The sequence below is a fragment of the Dicentrarchus labrax genome, unplaced genomic scaffold (assembly GCF_905237075.1).
Source record: "Dicentrarchus labrax unplaced genomic scaffold, dlabrax2021, whole genome shotgun sequence".
In the NCBI taxonomy this organism is placed as follows: Eukaryota; Metazoa; Chordata; class Actinopteri; family Moronidae; genus Dicentrarchus; species Dicentrarchus labrax.
In genome coordinates, this window is record NW_026136701.1 from 6,479,429 (window position 1) to 6,497,371 (window position 17,943).

The 17,943-nt window shown below is 41.6% G+C and overlaps 1 protein-coding gene across 5 annotated transcripts in view; it reads right to left on the reverse strand.

Annotated features, from left to right (window-relative positions):
- LOC127363499 (uncharacterized) overlaps positions 1-17,943 on the reverse strand; it is a 146,445-nt gene that overhangs the window by 20,386 nt on the left and 108,116 nt on the right. For all 5 annotated transcript variants that reach the window (XM_051400033.1, XM_051400009.1, XM_051400026.1 and 2 more), the window contains 3 exons: positions 15,369-15,550; positions 4,709-4,965; positions 3,504-3,640 (listed from right to left, as the gene is read on the reverse strand). In XM_051400033.1, coding sequence (XP_051255993.1) covers positions 3,504-3,640; positions 4,709-4,965; positions 15,369-15,550 — 576 coding nt within the window. The remainder of the gene's footprint in view (positions 1-3,503; positions 3,641-4,708; positions 4,966-15,368; positions 15,551-17,943) is intronic.

Below are 17,943 nucleotides of genomic sequence, written 5' to 3' on the forward strand. Positions count from 1 at the left end.
CTAACTTTGGTTAATGTGTTTAATTGTATTATGCTCCTGAAGGAGTGCTAATGTAAGTTAAGGAACAGCTCATAGTAGGGTAAAATATTTAAGGTGTATTGAACTTATTTTGTGTTAATATTAAAATCATTCAGCTTTAAATTGTTTGTTTATTAGCCACCTGCTAATTATCTTTAGCTAGCCAGCTAGCGCTAGATTATTAATGCCATGTAATCCTCCTATAGCATATTGATAACCTCATTCTTTTTAGCTAGTTAGCTAGAGCTAGCACATATAAACACATAAACCAAAGCTAGTGCTTAGCTACGTGCTAATCGCTAGCTACGTGCTAATCGCTAGCTACATGCTAATCGCTAGCTAACCGCTAATCGCTAGCTACATGCTAATCGCTAGCTAAGCGCTAATCGCTAACTAAGTGCTAGCTTTGGTTAATGTGTTTAATTGTATTATGCTCCTGAAGGAGTGCTAATGTAAATTAAGTAACAGCTCATAGTAGGGTAAAATATTTAAGGTGTATTGTTCTTATTTTGTGTTAATATTAAAATCATTCAGCTTTAAATTGTTTGCTTGTTAGCCACCTGCTAATTATCTTTAGCTAGCCAGCTAGCGCTAGCTTATTAATGTCTTGTCATTCTCTGTAGCTAGCTGTGTGTGTGTGTGTGTGTGAGCAGGCTTTGGTTGTCATGGCAATCAGGGGAGCCCACAGCAGCTGCGCGCGCTCTCTCTCTGTCTCTAACTCCTCAGAGAGACAGAAAACAATTAAAACGAATCCCCTCAAAAGCATGGCCAGGAACGACCGAAATGAAAACCGAAAAGACCGTGAGCGTCGTCATCTTGTTGACTATAGCGCTGCCGAGTTTCAGTGGTTAAAGTTAAAAAATGTGACCTGGACAGATTGAGAGAGAAGAGGTTCAACGAGCGTTTTTCAAGATTTGTCCTCTAAAATTAACATGGGAGTAGATGGGGCCGTGAGAGGGTGTTGCTGGCGCATCAGTGCGTCTCCCGCCAAAACTATTTGTCTGACAGCTTCAGCAGTAGTATCACTGCGACCCCAACGGATTTACCTACGTTTCTATCTATAAATTATTTCGGTAGAGTGAAATTTGTGGCCATGACAGCAGTTTACAAATTTATTTTTCGACAAATTTTTCCCTTCTCCCCACACTCTAGCGATGATGTCACGCACTCTGGCAGTTTTTTTCAGTTGAGGTTCTCGCAATACACACCCATTCATTTTTTTTTACCGTTTTTTGGCGATTTACCGGCAAACCGTTTGGCGAAACGCTTAGAAAAGTCATAGCACTCGATTCCCGGCCGAGCCGCACGTTTTGATACCTTTCTTGTGTACGTGCGACAAAAGCTCCGGGAGGAGTAGCGCGCCGAAAAACGTACGGAAGAATAAAATATAATAAGCCCGAGGGAGAGTAGTATTGTGCTTGCTTATGCAAGGCACAATAACAATACTTTCACACCATCCAGTTTGATTGAGTTTTTTAGGTCTGGGGAGAAAATCCAAATAATAGCTTGTCACCTGCCAAAAAAGACTATAAGAACAAATCCAGACTTCAGCAGGAGGTTGGTGTTCATTTGAAATGAAACACTAAACAAGAAAATAAGTTGTCATTGCCTTCCAAAATGAACCATATGAGCATTTTCTGATCTGGCACCCCTATCAGCAGGAAGACAGAACAGAACATCTGTCAGTGCCTTCAAAAACACAAATGACCACTAAGATGATTTAAATAAGACAGTTTTCTGATCTTTTTGGTTTGGTTCAGGCACAAAAACTGATTGATTAAGGAAAGATCCTGGTTTGGTGATCTGTTGATTAGGGGTGTAAGAAAATATCGATATTTTGATTTCGGATATTGTATAGATTCTAAAAAACACTGTATCCCCCAACTGTTAGATAGCAGTGATGTGGGTTGTATGTTACTGGGGCTGTGATAGATACAAATGCAGATCCCACTGTTTTCATTTAGATAGTGTGTGTGTTCTCTATACTATGCCAGTTTTCCTAAAATGTGATTTTTTTTAAAATCACAATATATCGCCTTGCTTACAGTATCGTATAGTATATTGAACTGTAACCCCTGTATTGTGATATGTCTCGTATTGCCAGATCCTTGGCATTACACAGCCCGGCTGTTGATATTCTGTATTTTGTGTTGTTGTCAACAAATCCAACAAAAAGACCAAAATCAATAATAAATTGATCCTGTTATCAGTATTGTGTGTCTGTCTGATATATCTTATTTTCATTGGTTGATATGTTATTTTCATATTGTGAACATGGGTACTGTAGTTTATTTTGAGTCAGTCCCACTTACACCTGCTACCATGAATACTCACAAGAGCAACACATGTATTAATCCATGGCGGAAAATAGTCCCCAACAAATGTTTAGTAATGTTTGGTAAAAACTACAGTGCGTAGCTGTTTTAGGAAATTATTAAGCTGTTTTGAAAAAAATAATTATATATCCATAAGCCCTTTTTCAATAGGAAAAATTAGCCTGAGGATGAGTGCCACAGACAGGTTAGGGACCTTTGGTCTTTTCATGTCATTTGTAGATAATAATAAATATATACAATATTGCCAAGCTTATGCTTTAAACCAAACCACATTACCTGTTCTGTTTCTCATGCCGTCACCGCACAGCACTATCTATGCTCTCTACCATCCCCCCACCATCAGTGTCAAGGCCATAACTATTACTCTCAAGGGGGATCTCCAAAAGGCCGATAGGTTTTAATCACTATGGATTGATGTGTGTGACAGTGTCAACACCAAAGTTTTTTGATGTATTAAAAGAAAGCATCTGTAGCTGTTTGTTTCAATGTTCATTCCTGACCTTGAAAATACAGCAGTTAACAAAACAACTTCCCCTTGGTCATGATTAAAAGCTCTATACCAGCTACAAAAGGGACCTTGTGATTGTCCTTTTATCTGCTTTTTTGTTAACTTTCCTGATTGAAATATAACCTGTGAAGGGCCTCACTGTTTATTGAAATTGGGTATCCTTGCTTGGAAACGGGAAGGTGTTTACCGTTCTCCTTTGCAACCACGGTGTGCCTGTAAAGTAATGGCTGTGTTCGATTTGTTGCTCTAATTCTTTCTTTCCAGTTGAATCCTTATGAGAACAGATCCATTGCAGCATCAGATAACTCACACAGTATAGATCAATTGATTCTCGGGCACGCTGTAACAAACTATTTGTGGCGCCAAACAGCATTCCCCTCATAGCTTGATGATTCGAGTGCTAAGCTGCTTAGTGAAGTGCATCACACACTGGATACTGTGCTTTTCAGATACCGTACAATTTACAGTTTACACTTCCTTAAACCTCTTACAGCCTCATGCTCATCAGTGGGTGCAGGTGTCAGTGGTGGTAAAACGCTGGTTTCATTGATGAGACTTAGCTCCAAATAAAAGACATAATCAAATGGACAAGCTCTAATAAGGTCTTAGTGTTAAGAGGAGTTCAAAGAGTGCCGTCTGACCTCTCTGGGTGGCGATGACAGTAATGTTGTGCCAATGCTCTCGTTCCCGGTCCAGTTCCATGGCTGTGGTAATGAGGCCGGTGTCTGGGGTGATACGGAACAGAGCCTCTGGGTCTGACTGAGGATCAATGGAGAACCTGGAAAAGAGAAAAAAGGGTGGGAGGAGAAAGATAGTTGTGTTGAGAGAAGGAAGGTGAACGTGGCTAGGGAGTAAAGAAAGAAAGAGTGAAGGGAGGAAGCAAGCAGAGATGGCAGTGGGGTGCAGACTGAAAGAGGCAGACAGGGCATGTGTGTGAGGGAGCGATAAGGAAGTCTGCATTCAAATGGCCAAAGAATTAATATAGGGAGATTATCGCAACTGATAGGAGCTCTTTTGAAGTGCCACCGATTATCTGAATATCTCTATGAATATACCAACTATCATTCCTCCCCACACACTTACTCTTAGCACTTTTGCCGGTGCTAATTGGGACATGGCTTGCCGTGGTTGTTAGAGACAAATCACTCGCCTCCCTCCTCAAACTATTTGAGACAAAACCTACTGCGAATGTGTGTGGTAACTGTCTGCTCTAGGGAACACTGAGTGGGCATTTGGTTGGCTTACATTTATTTGGTTAGCTCTTACTGTTGTTGAAGTTACAATCCAAAAAACAATATATATCCCTTGTTTACATTTTTTTTTCTGCCTGACAATCAATATAAAAAACAAACAAATTCCATCCTCTAAAACATACAATAAACTAAAAAATATGACTCTCAGCACCACTTTTAAAAGTGAAATTCCTGTGCTGTAGATAAAAACAGTATCATGAGTTCATAAACAGTGAATTCTTAAAGGAACATTTTGGGTTGGTTAGCTTAGCTTAGCACAAAGACTGGAAACTAGCAAACAAAATAAAACTAACAAAATAGCTTTAGCCTCTGTCTAAAGGTAACAAATCCCACCAACCAGCAACTCTAGAGCTCACTAATTTTCACATTAGCTATATCCTGTTGAGGATTAAAAAAAAAATAGCCAGGTTAGGTAGCAATCTAACTCTCAGAAAATTGTCAGAGTTTAATATTCAGACTGTTCACAATCCTCAGTAAAGAGATATAACAAAGGGCACAAAGGGAACGGGGTTCTTTATCAACTAAATGTAAAGGAAATATAACAGTACTACTGAAATGATATGCTATATGAGGACAGAAGCCACCTGCTATACCTTATATTATTGGTAAGACCAGTATCAGGGTCCACAGCGCTGACCCGGCCCACTGTGCAGGCCGGTGGGCAGTTTTCAGACACATCCATGTGGTATCGGGCTCGGGAGAATCTCGGGGGCTCATCTGCATCCAGTACTGCTACTCTGATGGAGGCCCGGTCTTTGAAGGGGCCTCGACGCAAGAAACGCGGATCCACTATGGGGTTGAGGACCTCCACAGAGAAGGAGTAGGAGCTCCGGCTCTCATAGTCTACCGCCTGTGGAGGACAACGGAGAAGGGACTTGGGTTAAAAATATTGAATGTAGAACTATATAATCATCCAGGGTTCAGATGCAGTATATGGTGTGAAATGAGTAATGGTGACATGTCCTAATAGCGAGAAATTATGCAAATGTCCCTGTTACAAACATCAGATGTGAAGTGTTTTGTGCTTTCATTTGGTCCAATTCTCACACCAGATTTTCCACGAATGACTGCTAAATTACCTATCAAAAGCAGGGAGATGGCAAATAATGAATTATTCCAACAGATAACAGCTTGCAAAAGCTAGAGAATGGTCACATCTAAGATCAGCCGAGAATGATTTGGAGTAAATAATACCATGGTTACCTTACATGTTGTGACGCTTGGATTTTTGAAGTGATGCTTTGAAGGCTGCTGTGGGTGGATGCTTAGATGGTGGGCTTTGTGTGAAGCAAGAAAAGACATTCAAGAGGTGTTGATGTTACAGCATTGCCAATGAGATCCTGATGCTCAAAGAGTTGAAAGAATTCTCAAGAGCTTCCACCAACTGAAGTAGCTACATGTTTGGGTGCTGGTTTCACATTGCTTAGAGTTGAGCAGAGTGGGAATATTCTTGTCATGCTAAGACTAGAAGATATGTAGCTGCTGGGTTAACTGCCAGAAAGTTGAATGTTGCTGTAGGAGTTGTGTAAGATTAGTGCTGCTATCTTCATGCAGCACAGATGGATGTAGGCATGCAGTACTTGGGGTATTTGCAATGAACATTTTATCTAACTCCAGCATTGTTTGGTGCTGCAGTGTTGGCAACACACTTGGAACTGTGTTGGTGGGTACCTGGCAGGTAATAGTAGAGTTTTCTTTGAATGTTACAAACATGTTGGTAGGAGTAGTTTTAGCCCTTGTGAAACATTGTGGGAGTGAAACTTGGACAAAGTTGTTTTTGTGAACATGCAGCATGGATTCGGAGTTAATTTAAAAGTAGTACAGATCGTCTGCTTCCCTGCATAGCTGCAATGTCCACAAATAATTGCCATAAACAACAGATTTGAAATTGAAAACAAAACCACACAGTTTTTCATAAAAACGCTTCCCTTGTTTATCATCTCCATCACCATGGCGACTCCACTATCACCATGGAGACCTGGCTGTGAGAAGCGGCAAAAATTCCTTTGTATCCTTGCATCTACACAGGTAGAGGAGATTTCATTTGGGATAGAGGCTCAGGCCCCAGTAATTGTTTGTTACAGAGAAGTTATGAAGCCTATTTGTCTGAGGTGTCCGTGTGATTGCGTGCCATACTCCCACCAGCTTGCCGGCTCTGAAGCGATGAGATAGCCTCTGATCGGGTTTGCCGAGATGATTGTTAGCGAGGGCAGGGGCACAGGTAATCACATACATCCACTGTCACACACACAGACACACACACTGACATTCTCCTGCTGTTGATTAAATTTCAGGAAAGCAACATGTTTGAGTCTGGTTCAAAATACCTGTTTGAGGTATTTGTGTATGTATGTGTGTGTGTGTGTGTGTGTGTGTGTGTGTGTGTGTGTGTGTGTGTGTGTGTGTGTGTGTGGGCTTGTATGCATGTACAAGTGGTTCTTTCAGGCCCATGTGTCCTCAGATCCTCTGTCAGTATGAGTGTGGCCTTAAAGTAAGTGTGCATATGAATCATCTCAGTGTGATTGGCACAGAGAGCCATGTTGAGAATATTCGCTGTCAGATTCAAACACGGTAAAAAAAAATCATTGCGAGGATCCCAGCGGCAGAGGGAATATTGATATCCTCTCGCTTGCGCTCTCTCCTTCCTTTCTGATCTCTCTTTTTCCATTTCTCCATCTTTTTTCTTCCCTCTCTCTGAGCTGTAAACCAGAGTAAACGGCTTTACAGAAAATCAGCAGTTTTAGAAAGAGGTGAAGATTGATTAAAAATTATGCAGAGAAAAGGGCAAATTGAAAGTCTTGGAAATGTAAGCAATTTGGGGAATATCTCTACAGGAAAAATAAATAAACAAGAAGAATTGTCTGCAAAGATGGAGAGTGTGTGTGAGAGTGAGTGTTTGTGTGTGTAGAGGGGGGTTTAGACGTGTAGATGGAGGGAGAAGGTTCTCTAACGGGGTCCCCGTTACAGGGAGAGAGAGAGAGAGAGAGAGAGAGAGACAATCTGTCTGAGGAGGAGAGGTGTCACTTACACTGTGAGCACACACTCATCACCCCCCGCCCTCCCTCCATCCAGCACTCCATCACTCCGTTCCCCCCTCCTTCACACACTTCATCACCCACCCCGCTACCCACCTCCAACCCATCTTTTTCCCTCTAGTGTGTGTGCGACAGGGCGCCAGCTCTGACAAACCACAACACACACACTCATCCTTCTCTCTCAGTCTCCCTTACAGGAAGCACTTATCACACAGCGACCTAACTGTTGTTTTTCTATGTTTTTGTGTTTTTCTGTCTTGGGCACGTTCCTCAAAAATGTTTTCACACACGCAAGTGCTCTAGTGGCTCCTGTGAAACACACACACACCTTAAAGAACACTGGTCAACGCTGTATACTACTAACTTACAAGAAGTAGAGGCAGTATTTGTGCTACTGCTATTCTCAGCTGCATGCTGTCAATCTTCCTTCTGTCAAACTCCACACTATCCACAGTGCTGAGAGCTTATTTCTTTATTTATTTGTCATGTTGCCTCATAATAGAGGCCCACAGTATATAATACATTTTTCACACATTTAAGGGGGTCTAGAGGACAGAATTGAACCCAGGGCAATAAAGTGACTGTAGCCTACATGTGATTTACTGACTCAAAAAAATGATTTAGTATTAAGTTACTCTTTAAACATATTGTGTAATATTTCAACTGTTCTACACATTTTCTATCACATGACCAAATGCTGATATTATTCATACATGCAAGTGCTTCAATTATAGGTGATTATTTGTTCGTACAGTCAACAGAACTACTTTGATGCTGCTTTAAGTGATTTATAAGGTCGAAATGCCATGAATCCACTGGTTCCAGCTTCTAGTTCTAGAGCTTCTCCAGCTCTATCTCTAGTTAATGTTGGCCTCCTCTTGCACACACACACACACACACACACACACACACACACACACACACACACACACACACACACTCTACAAGTGTAACCTTCTGCTGTCCTGCCATGCGGTGTTCTGTTTTGAAATTCAAATTTCTCCATACAATTTCCCTTTTAAATTCGCTTCACAGTTAGCAGAAATTAATTAGCTAACCTGCATGCTAGACTGGTGATACATAATACATCTCTACTCAAAGAGCCCAACCCACAGGCATACATACTCGATTGACAAAAGTGAGTGTGTGTGCACGTGCATGTGCATGCATTACAGTAACTGTATATCACTGTGGGGCGAGGCTTCAAATCACAGAGGTGGTGCTTCCCCCTGACTGTTCTGTAATTGATGGAGAATAAGAAGAATCTGTAAATGTGGCTGAATGCGAGGGAACATATGCATACCTGAGCTCACCTAGGAGAATGTGTGCTTGTGCACCACAGGGTGTGTATACGTCTGCGGTGTGCATGCTAGTGTGTGTTCGGCGCCCTGCTGTCCTTGGCAGCTTGAGTTCTTTCTTGGTTTTGTGCATTCTAAATCAAGATCATACATCACATTTGTCTGATGACAAACGCAGCTTTGGACATTTCTGCCAACAAGCACAACTGCAGAGTTGAGAGAACAAAGACTCTAAATCTCCCTTTTGACTTTGTTCTTCATCTGCCGCCTTCCCTTCCCTCTGTCACTTGTCTGTTGTCTTCTGTCTTATTTCTCTCTCAGATGTCCCATGTCTTCCTTTTTTCCCCCCAACTTGTGAGCAAGACATTGGTCTCTCTTTTTCTCTTTCTCTGTCTCTCTCCATCTCTCTCTCTCTCTTTTTCCCTCTGAGGAGATTAACACAATCTCTCCTTCGCGTGAGAAAACAAACACAGATAATCCTGGGCGCGCTGCTGGCGTGTGACCGAGGATTAGCCAGCCGTTTTAAGTGAGAGCATATGGAAATAATAACAGCAAACTGACACATGCGTGAGCTAGCTTGTCCCCCAGGTAAGAGGAATGAAAGGCGCACAAATAGCAGGCTTACACAGCTCACAGCACCCCGAAAACATACCTCAAAAGGGAACCTCCTGAATTGGGATACCGCTGGATTGGTATTAATGATGCTGAGACATGCCTTGTGTTGCATGGAGTGATCTGACTTTGTTATACATATGCTATTAAATAGTACACATGTGTAATGAGATGTTGGGGCATTATCCCAGTTTGTTTTTTTCTTTGCTGCATCAGGGGTTATAAAAGCGCTCACTATCAAAACACACCAAGCTCTAAATTAGGCTAAATTATGAAACCATCAAATGTCTGATTTGCATGTTAAGCATCTGCGTCCATCAGCTCAACATGATGACAAGACTTTCTGTGTCTTTCCCTTTCTTCTAATTGCTCTTCATTGTAGCAGTTGATTAGATTTTGATTGCTTTATTGATTTCAAGGAAAGCTCAACCATCAGCTATCAGTTAAGGGGCGTCCGTAAATGTCACCCTCTGGCCATTAGGGGGCACTGCTGCAGAGCAATGTCAAAGAGCTAGTGTACTGGAGAGTGTTATGCTAATTCTTCAATTACCTGCTACTTACACCGTGGCCTTGTTCACATGCTGTATCAAAAATCTATTAGCAGCAATATGTACATTCATTAACAGCAATATGTAATAAGTAAATAATTGGAGTGGAGCAGAGCTGACTGGTCAGGGTGAAGAAAAAGAACAGAATAAAAGACCATAGAATAAAATAGAACAGAAACTCGAAAGAGGAAATGAATCTAAAGTGAAGGGATGAATAGTCCATGTGTGTCTTTCTATGTGCCTCTGCGAAATATGTGTATGTGTGTGTGTGTGTGTGTGTGTGTGTGTGTGTGTGTGTGTGTGTGTGTGTGTGTTTGTGTGAATTTGAATGAGGCAGACCTGGGCTGAGTCAGAGCCACAGACAAACAACACACACTGTCGACATGGCCTCCAGACACAAACCAGAGCGAGGACGAGGGAGCGAAAGGGCGAGCGAGCGAGGGAGGGATGGGGTAGGGTGGGGTTTGGTGTGGAGGCTCTGTGTGTGTGTGTGTGTGTGTGTGTGTGTGTGTGTGTGTGTGTGTGTGTGTGTGTGTGTTTGCATTTACTTGCACTGTGGCTTGTGTGTCTCCCTGCTCTAAATATTTGGACATGTGTGGGGAGATCAGACGGAGAGAGAGCAACGAAATGCGGAGAGATAGCGGCTGATGATGAGAGGAGGGGGTGAGGGTGGGGATGGGGTGTTATGTCGGGAGGGGGTGTACAGATAGAGGAGGGGAGAAGGAGAGAAATCTTTTTATTGCTGGGGGTCTCTGTGGGCCTGACAGTAAATAAGCAGTGATAAGCAGCAGGCAGCTTCAGTCGGCACCCTCACTTGCAGGCTGTTAATGACCCAGCTTCTCTCGTATGTCCCTGCCTAACCCTCGCCTTCCCATACCCCCCTCTGCTCATACTGTAGGCACGTTCTTCCTCGCCTTCATCTGTCTGATTCCCCCTCTGTCTGTCTGCCTCCATTTTGTCATCACATATTCTCTTTCACTCTCATTTTAACTACCTCCCTACTCCTTCCTCCAGCACCCTCTATTGACTCTATTTCTTCTTAATCTGCTGTTAACCCCCCCTCAAGCCCCCCCCCCCCTTTCCCTCATCTCTGTCTCCCACCCACCTCCCATCTGACACATCATTCTGAGGTGAAGACGAGCGCAGCATCCCTCACCGTCCTCCAATGAGCAATCACGCCTCTCTGCAGCTCTTTTCCCTCATTCCTCACAGTTTAAACACACGGAGCTGCAAGGTCAAGTGTGTTATATTGATGTGTGCCGCTGTATATATCTCTCTGTGGTTTATTGGTGCTTGTGTAGGTGTGCATCCCCGTATTGTGTATCTGTGTGAGGGAGTGTGCATCTTAGATCAACGGTTAAAGAGATTCAGTCCACAGCAGCGAGATGGCCAGCAAGGTCAAGGCCGACTCTGTGGCAACACAAATTGTTCCGCTCGGAAATCCTTCCTTCTCTGGGGGCACGCAGATCATCTCGCTTCGCTGTTAAAAAAACAGTTTGAAAGCCTTCTGACTGACAGAAAATGGACGTGTGTCATTGTTAACACAGCCCTAAAGATAATGCATGCATGCATTAACTTTTTTTTTTAAAGCATGACTTCTTTGTTTTATTTTATTTCATTTTCTTATTTATTTGTTGTTGGTTTAACGAAGTGGAAAGTGAGGGGGAGCTTAGCGCTAATTTTACGCCTTGTTTGTTTTAATTCTATTAGCCGTAGCCCATCTTACATGTTTTTCATTAGCTGTGCGTGGATTCCCTGAAAGGCTAAATCCTTTTTAACCTATTCAAGTCAGATCTTTTTTTATTCATGCATAGAGTTTACTGTAACACACCCACCTTTAAACAAAATCCCAATGCTGCTAAGGCTACAGCTGACTTCTGACACGGTGCCTTGCGGCATCTGTATATATTGAATATGTGTTCCATTCAGCTTGCCAGCATCCACTATGAATCCACATGCAACCTGTGACTGTTAATATGTCACCCATAACAGTGGGTCTATTCTATGTCTGCCTCTCTCCGTGCATTTGTAGATGGATTAAAGCAACACAAAACATCAAGAAGGAGGCCATGTTGAAGTACTAATTGTACGTTTGGTTTGCGTCTTTGAGATCGCTGTGGCTGAATCCAATGGGAGGAATATTGTGGGTGGGAGGTGTTTTCTGTGTTTGTTTACATGTAATTTTCCCACCAGTCTTGCCAGTCGCTCAGCGCATGTTGAATTGATCGATTCTTCTTTTACACACAGTATGTTGCTCTTTTTTTCCCTGCCTGCTCTAGCTTCTTCCGACTTGTTGTTGCCATGCTGCCTCACTCCTTTTTTCCCTTCATTTTAGCTCTTCTTTTTATTATTTATTTTTCTCATTTTTGTCTTTCTGGATGGGTATTTCTACCTCCCTGTGCCCCTCAGTCTCTAGCTGTGCTAATATCTCTCTACAGCTGTCAGTGATTTTGCAGTTCCGGCTGTCTCTGCATCTCTCTCTGGTTCCTTCATACTCTTACTCCCTTGTTATACTGCACTCTCGGCTGTCACTGCCTCTCAGGACCTCATTTTAACACTCCTCCCTCAGTGCTGCCTTCTCCTACAGTACTTCATCCCTTCTCTTTCTACTCGTTCCTGGGTCCTCGTCTTCGATTTCTTTCTTCTTGCATCTCTTACCGTATCCAGTCCTCTCCCTGCCTCTCTGCTTCTCTTCAAAGGAGTTCATACCGGGCTTGGAAATCTTGCTCTACACACCACCCTCCAGGTGCGGATTGTTTTTAATGAATCCTACAAACCCAGGACTGAGAGCTGACACGCTGATGAATTCATACACACTCTCTGCTTGCATGTATACCAGTACTGTATGCGTGGCTACCTGACTTCAAGAACACACACACACACACACACACACACACAAAATTCTTAAGGACTCACCAGTAAAAACACAGGAAACGCACAGGGGCTTCACTAACATGGGCTTTTGAATACAATTTTCTTGACAGATTTAGCCAAATTGCTGTTATTTTCTGCAGATTGGCTCTATTCTCTGAAAAGACTCAAAACTCCAAAATGGCAACATTTCAGAAACTTCAGGAGCATTTTTGATTAGTTTTCAAAGGATTTTACGGTCATGTGAGTTTGGAGGCTTTCCTTAAACTTCAAGTTATCTGAAAAATGAAAACCTGCCAAATTTTGAAGATATAATTTTTACTGTACAGCAGTGGCATAGAGTGTTCTAGGGAGTCTATGAGACAGGACTCCATTTACTCAATGAAAGGACACAATTTGTAGGTAGGTTGATTGATTAATCGACTCTAAAGATCTCGCTGCTCTCAGAAATGTGTTTTCCTTCTTGTTCCTTCTCTTGAATGTTTGAGCTTCATTGTACAGGATGATGTATGTGCAGAGTTGGACACTAGAAGGCTGTTTGCACTCTCAGCTGCTGAAGTGGGGGCGTTTCTCTGTGCTCACCTAAAAACCGGGAGGATTTGGTGACATCACAGAGCCAATCATAGTCCAATATGCAAGTATGGAAGCTTAAACCCTTCAGTGCACGTACAATGAGAATGGACTTCTTGTGAAGTAGATTTCATTTGTCCAGTTAAACTTTAGAAATCATAGATTCTTTAAGGAAGGAGGAGTAGATATAGAGTACATTTTAAAGAATACCTCATTAAAGTAATGAGGTAAATAATGATGTAATAATGAGGTAATTGGACTTTTTTTAAATACCACATTAAAAATTATTAGGCAGAGAAGCTTTATATGACTTACAACATATCTGGAGGGAACATCATCATTTTTGTCCTGTATCAAGCAAAAGCGCTATTTCTAGTGTCTCAAATGGAAGGATTTACTGTTTACTATCAGTATAAATTGTATTACAATGTTGTTTTGACTGTTAGTTGGATAAAACAAGAACTAGCAACACTCTTGGAAATGTTAATTGGGATTTTTATATTTAAAGATAATAAAATCCCCAAAAGCTCTTTCACTAAAACCCTCCATAATATCAGTTGAGGACAAAATGACTGATATTTCATATTTAAACAGTAAGGGTGACAATATTTCATATTTTTCCCTTAACAAATCCAAAGGAAGGAGTAAAACCAACAACGCTCACAATACTTTCTGACTTGCCCCAAGCCCATTTGTCCATTAGTGAAGATTTAAAATTTTAAAAACATCTAAAAGATATACTTTCTTTCTTTAAATAAAGGCTGAATAATTTCCTTAAACAGTCAGCAGCAGCTGTAGCTTTCAGCAAATGTCACTGAAAAAGGTTTAAATAGTGTATTTGTGAGGGACTATTTTCGGCTGCAGATTTGGTGCTGCTGAAAATAATACATCCCTGGTATAAATGAATAAAGAAATAAGCTTTATTTATGCCAACAGGACGGTTCATGTTGGATTGAGTCAAAATGAACGACAGTGAGTTCATACACACTGTGTTTTTAAGAGCTCTATGGCACAGAGGAATAAGCTATATCTGACAACTTCGTCAATACCTGTTAGTAGGATTAATTTATTATTGGTTTTAGTGTTTTCATGGAATTTGTTGGCAGTAAAAAAAAAACATAAAATATCACCCGCCTTATTTTTTAATAAAGGCAAAGGTTCTGAGTATAAGCATAAGCACACACTCTGATCCCCTAGATCAGAGAGGTGGCTGACAGCATTAACGTAGACACACTTGTATTCTTATTGAAGAGACGGAGGTGCTTCTGTAGGGTTAATTTGAAGCCAAGGCATCATATCTCAGACCTGCCTCCAACACATGGCCCTCCTACACATTAAGTCTACAGCCCATGTGAGTGCGAAGGCCCTTCTCCTGACACGTATGTACTTCAACAAGCCATACTGGTAATGAGCGGGTGTCAGCACTCGTCTCCACCCATCGCGCACACACACACATCTTCATAAGAGAGTGATTATTGGAGATGTCAGGCGGCTTAGGGAATGACCATTTGAAATTGAAATCATCTAGCATTACACTAAAGGGAACTATTAGCCATCTGAACTCAGAATGGAAAGGCAGAGCCTCTTAGACCCCTCTGCTCATGCAAGCACTCCACACGGAAAAAAAACCTTGAGAGGCAGCAGTCAAAACACCTCGACACTGGTCAAAACATTTTTTTTTTTTCATCAAATTACACTCAGCTGCTGCAAACATTTGCATTTGGATGCGTCATGCTTTGACTGAGTTTTGTACGGATGTTTCATTATGTTTGCTCTGAACAGATGGAAATATTGATAAAAGGGAGGATGGTTGGCAGTGAATCAGGCAGGAAATTCATTTGTCCCATCAAAACACTCTCATCTGATGGGAGTCAAATAAGGAGAAAAGGTGAGATGAATATAGATCACCTGTTCCAAACTTAAAGAGCTGCTGAGAGAGTAATCTTTTCAACTCTTATCATATAAAGTGTCTTTGTGCATTTCCAGGTAATTCCAGGTTAATGGGCTTAGGCAACATGTTGTTTGCTATGCTTTGACTCATAAACAAAACAAAACTTTTCTCTCAAAAACCTGCCCACATTACCTGTGCCACCGCTTCTCCTCCCCCTCATCATCTGTTCTCCTTTTCCTCTCCTGCCCTTCTTCCTTTTACCTTTACAAACCGACTACTTTCCATCCACGCTCCTACCCCCTCTCTCATCCAGCTGTCCTCGACATCCACACGACCCTTCTCTCCTCTACCTCCCCTCTAACGTGCTCTTTTTTAATCCCTCCCTCCATCTGTGCAGCTCCTGTGCATCTCTGTCATCTTTCCCCCACCTTGTTGAGCGTGATGACCGCCTCTTGGTTCACTCCGGTGATGTTGAACGTGTCCCCGGTCTCCCCCTCCAGGATAGTATATTCCAGTTTGGCGTTCTCACCGAGATCGGCGTCAGTCGCCGAGATCCGCCCTATCTCGGCACCCGGGATGGCCAACTCGGAAACAGAGAAGGACCACATACCTGGGAGAGACACATGATGGCACGCGTTAGGAAAGCAAGCTTTATCATTTCATGCACCGATACACTTCATTTGTCAGTTAAACATTTAATTTTGTCTTTTGACCTGCTTTCAAATGGCTGTTCCCCGCCTATGAGCCAATATTTACAATATTTCATTCAGATAAGGACGGCATTTAATTTAACAGAACTGAGAGGATGAAAGAGAGAGATAAAGGAAGAGAAAGGCATTGAGATGTTATTAAAAGCCAGGAGAAATGTGGCCAGAAAACCTGCTGTAAAAAAAAACCAAATTAAAAGAAGCTAGGATTAAAAAACAGAAGGAACAGTGGAGATAAAGAGAAAGCAAAGATTACAGGTAAGAAAGGCTGCTCTGTCTCCCTCAAAACATTTGAACTTCATGATAACTACTCATCACAAACAGCCACTTTTTAGTCTCTGAGTCGTCCATTCCCTTTTCCTGCTAACAAGTATTAGCCAAGATAAGAGGTTCTTTAATGTGTGCTGCCGTCGTGTTTGGGCCCATTAAAGCAGCACATTATTAGAGTCCTTCTGCTGGCTTTGCAGTTTATATTATTGGGACACGCAGTACATTACTCTAATGATTCACCTGATGCACCTATCTGATGAAAATATGGATTACCAGACGCAACCTGCTACATCCGTGAACTCGCATTGCCGCCTAAAAAGCACAGACAAGCACGCACACATAAATTCAAATATCCACCTACCACTTTATTTGAGCCTAACACACACACACAGCGGCCACCGGCTGCACTGACAAGAATAAGTATGGTAGGAAAGATAGAAATTGAGCGAGGGAAAAGGTAAGATATCACTATTTGGCTCGCACACACAGAACAGACAGGCTCATTCAAACAGAGCTGTTATCTCGGCTAAAGCTAAGGGAATCAGATAGACCTGTAAATGTGAGCGAGAACAACATCGTGCAAACACATTGGGTTGACAGAATAAAAGATAGCCAGCACTTCAACAAGACAGTATCTGGGCCAACACGCAGTCTGACGAATTCTGTGAATCTGACGACATCACAGCGAGACAAGAGTATTACACTTTGAGGATCAGGATTATGGTTCAGACATCAAAGACGCACCGGCAACCAAAGTTATCACTCGGGGTGTTTGATTGTTGGCTTTTTAAGTCTGTTGATGTCAAATGTGTAATGTAGTCATGTAATAATTAATTTAAAAAACAAGCAGAAGGTTTTCTGCTCCAACAAGTCCTCCAACCTAAACCACAAAACAGGTTGCCAGAGCCTTCTGAGACATACGCGACCATTACGAAGACGATTACATTTTCATTTTCTCTGATATGTCACTACTGATACTGCCTGAATTTGCTTATATACACTGAGAAGAGGACACAATTGTGATGCAAAAAATGTTGGTTAATGTAATCTTTTCTACGGTTACATTTTTCTGTTGTCTTATAAAACATGTCAAAGTCACCTTATTGATATTTGTATTATCTTGTCTTTATTTGCATATTTGGTGTTGATGTAATCAAATAACAGAAAGTAATCAAGTAACATTACTGTAATACTGTGATTCTTGGAGTTAGTTACTAATTACATTTTTTAAAAGGTGATCAGTAATTGTATTGGATTACATTTGTAAGCAAACTCTCCCAACTAGGAATGTAACGATATATCGTGAGACAGTTCAATCACGATACAAATTTGTGGAAATTCATATAGGTGAGATGAGAAATACATCGTGATACTCTTTAAACAGCAGAGGGTGCTCTCTGCTTTTGACTACATCATTTGCATCAGCTGTATAACGGCGTAAAGACATGGCGGCTGCAGGTACTGAGGACACGCCATCCTGTTTAAAATCTGAGGTGTTGGAGTCAGAAAATGAAGAGAACTGTATCAAATGGTGAGTTGTGTGTATTGTTACGTCCCTATCTCCAACCCTGGTCACGTGTTGGGTAAGTTTTGGATAAGTTTTGTTAAGCAAATAAAAAAGAGAAATAGAAAAAGCCCCAATAACAATCCAAACCCCCAAACACAAACAAGATGGATTCTCTTCATTCAGTAAATAGAAGAAAGCAATAATATTTTTCTGTAAATGTTATTTCCCAGTATGAAAGTCTAAATGTCTTTTCCTCACTAAAACTCTGGTGGAATTTATTTATTTTTTTATATTGAGCCTAAAAAAACTGGAATCAGTTAAACCAATGCTGTAAGTTTTATTGTATCATGTAAACTCCTACAGATACAACATGACGTGACCTCTGTGTTCTCTATGGTAGCTACGGTCCTGATTAAAACCACTTGATCATGGTCAGACAGCGATCATTATCAAGGTCATACACTACCAGCATTGACTGTTGTAGGAAACGGGGTGTAAACAGCTGTCACCAGTCTCCAA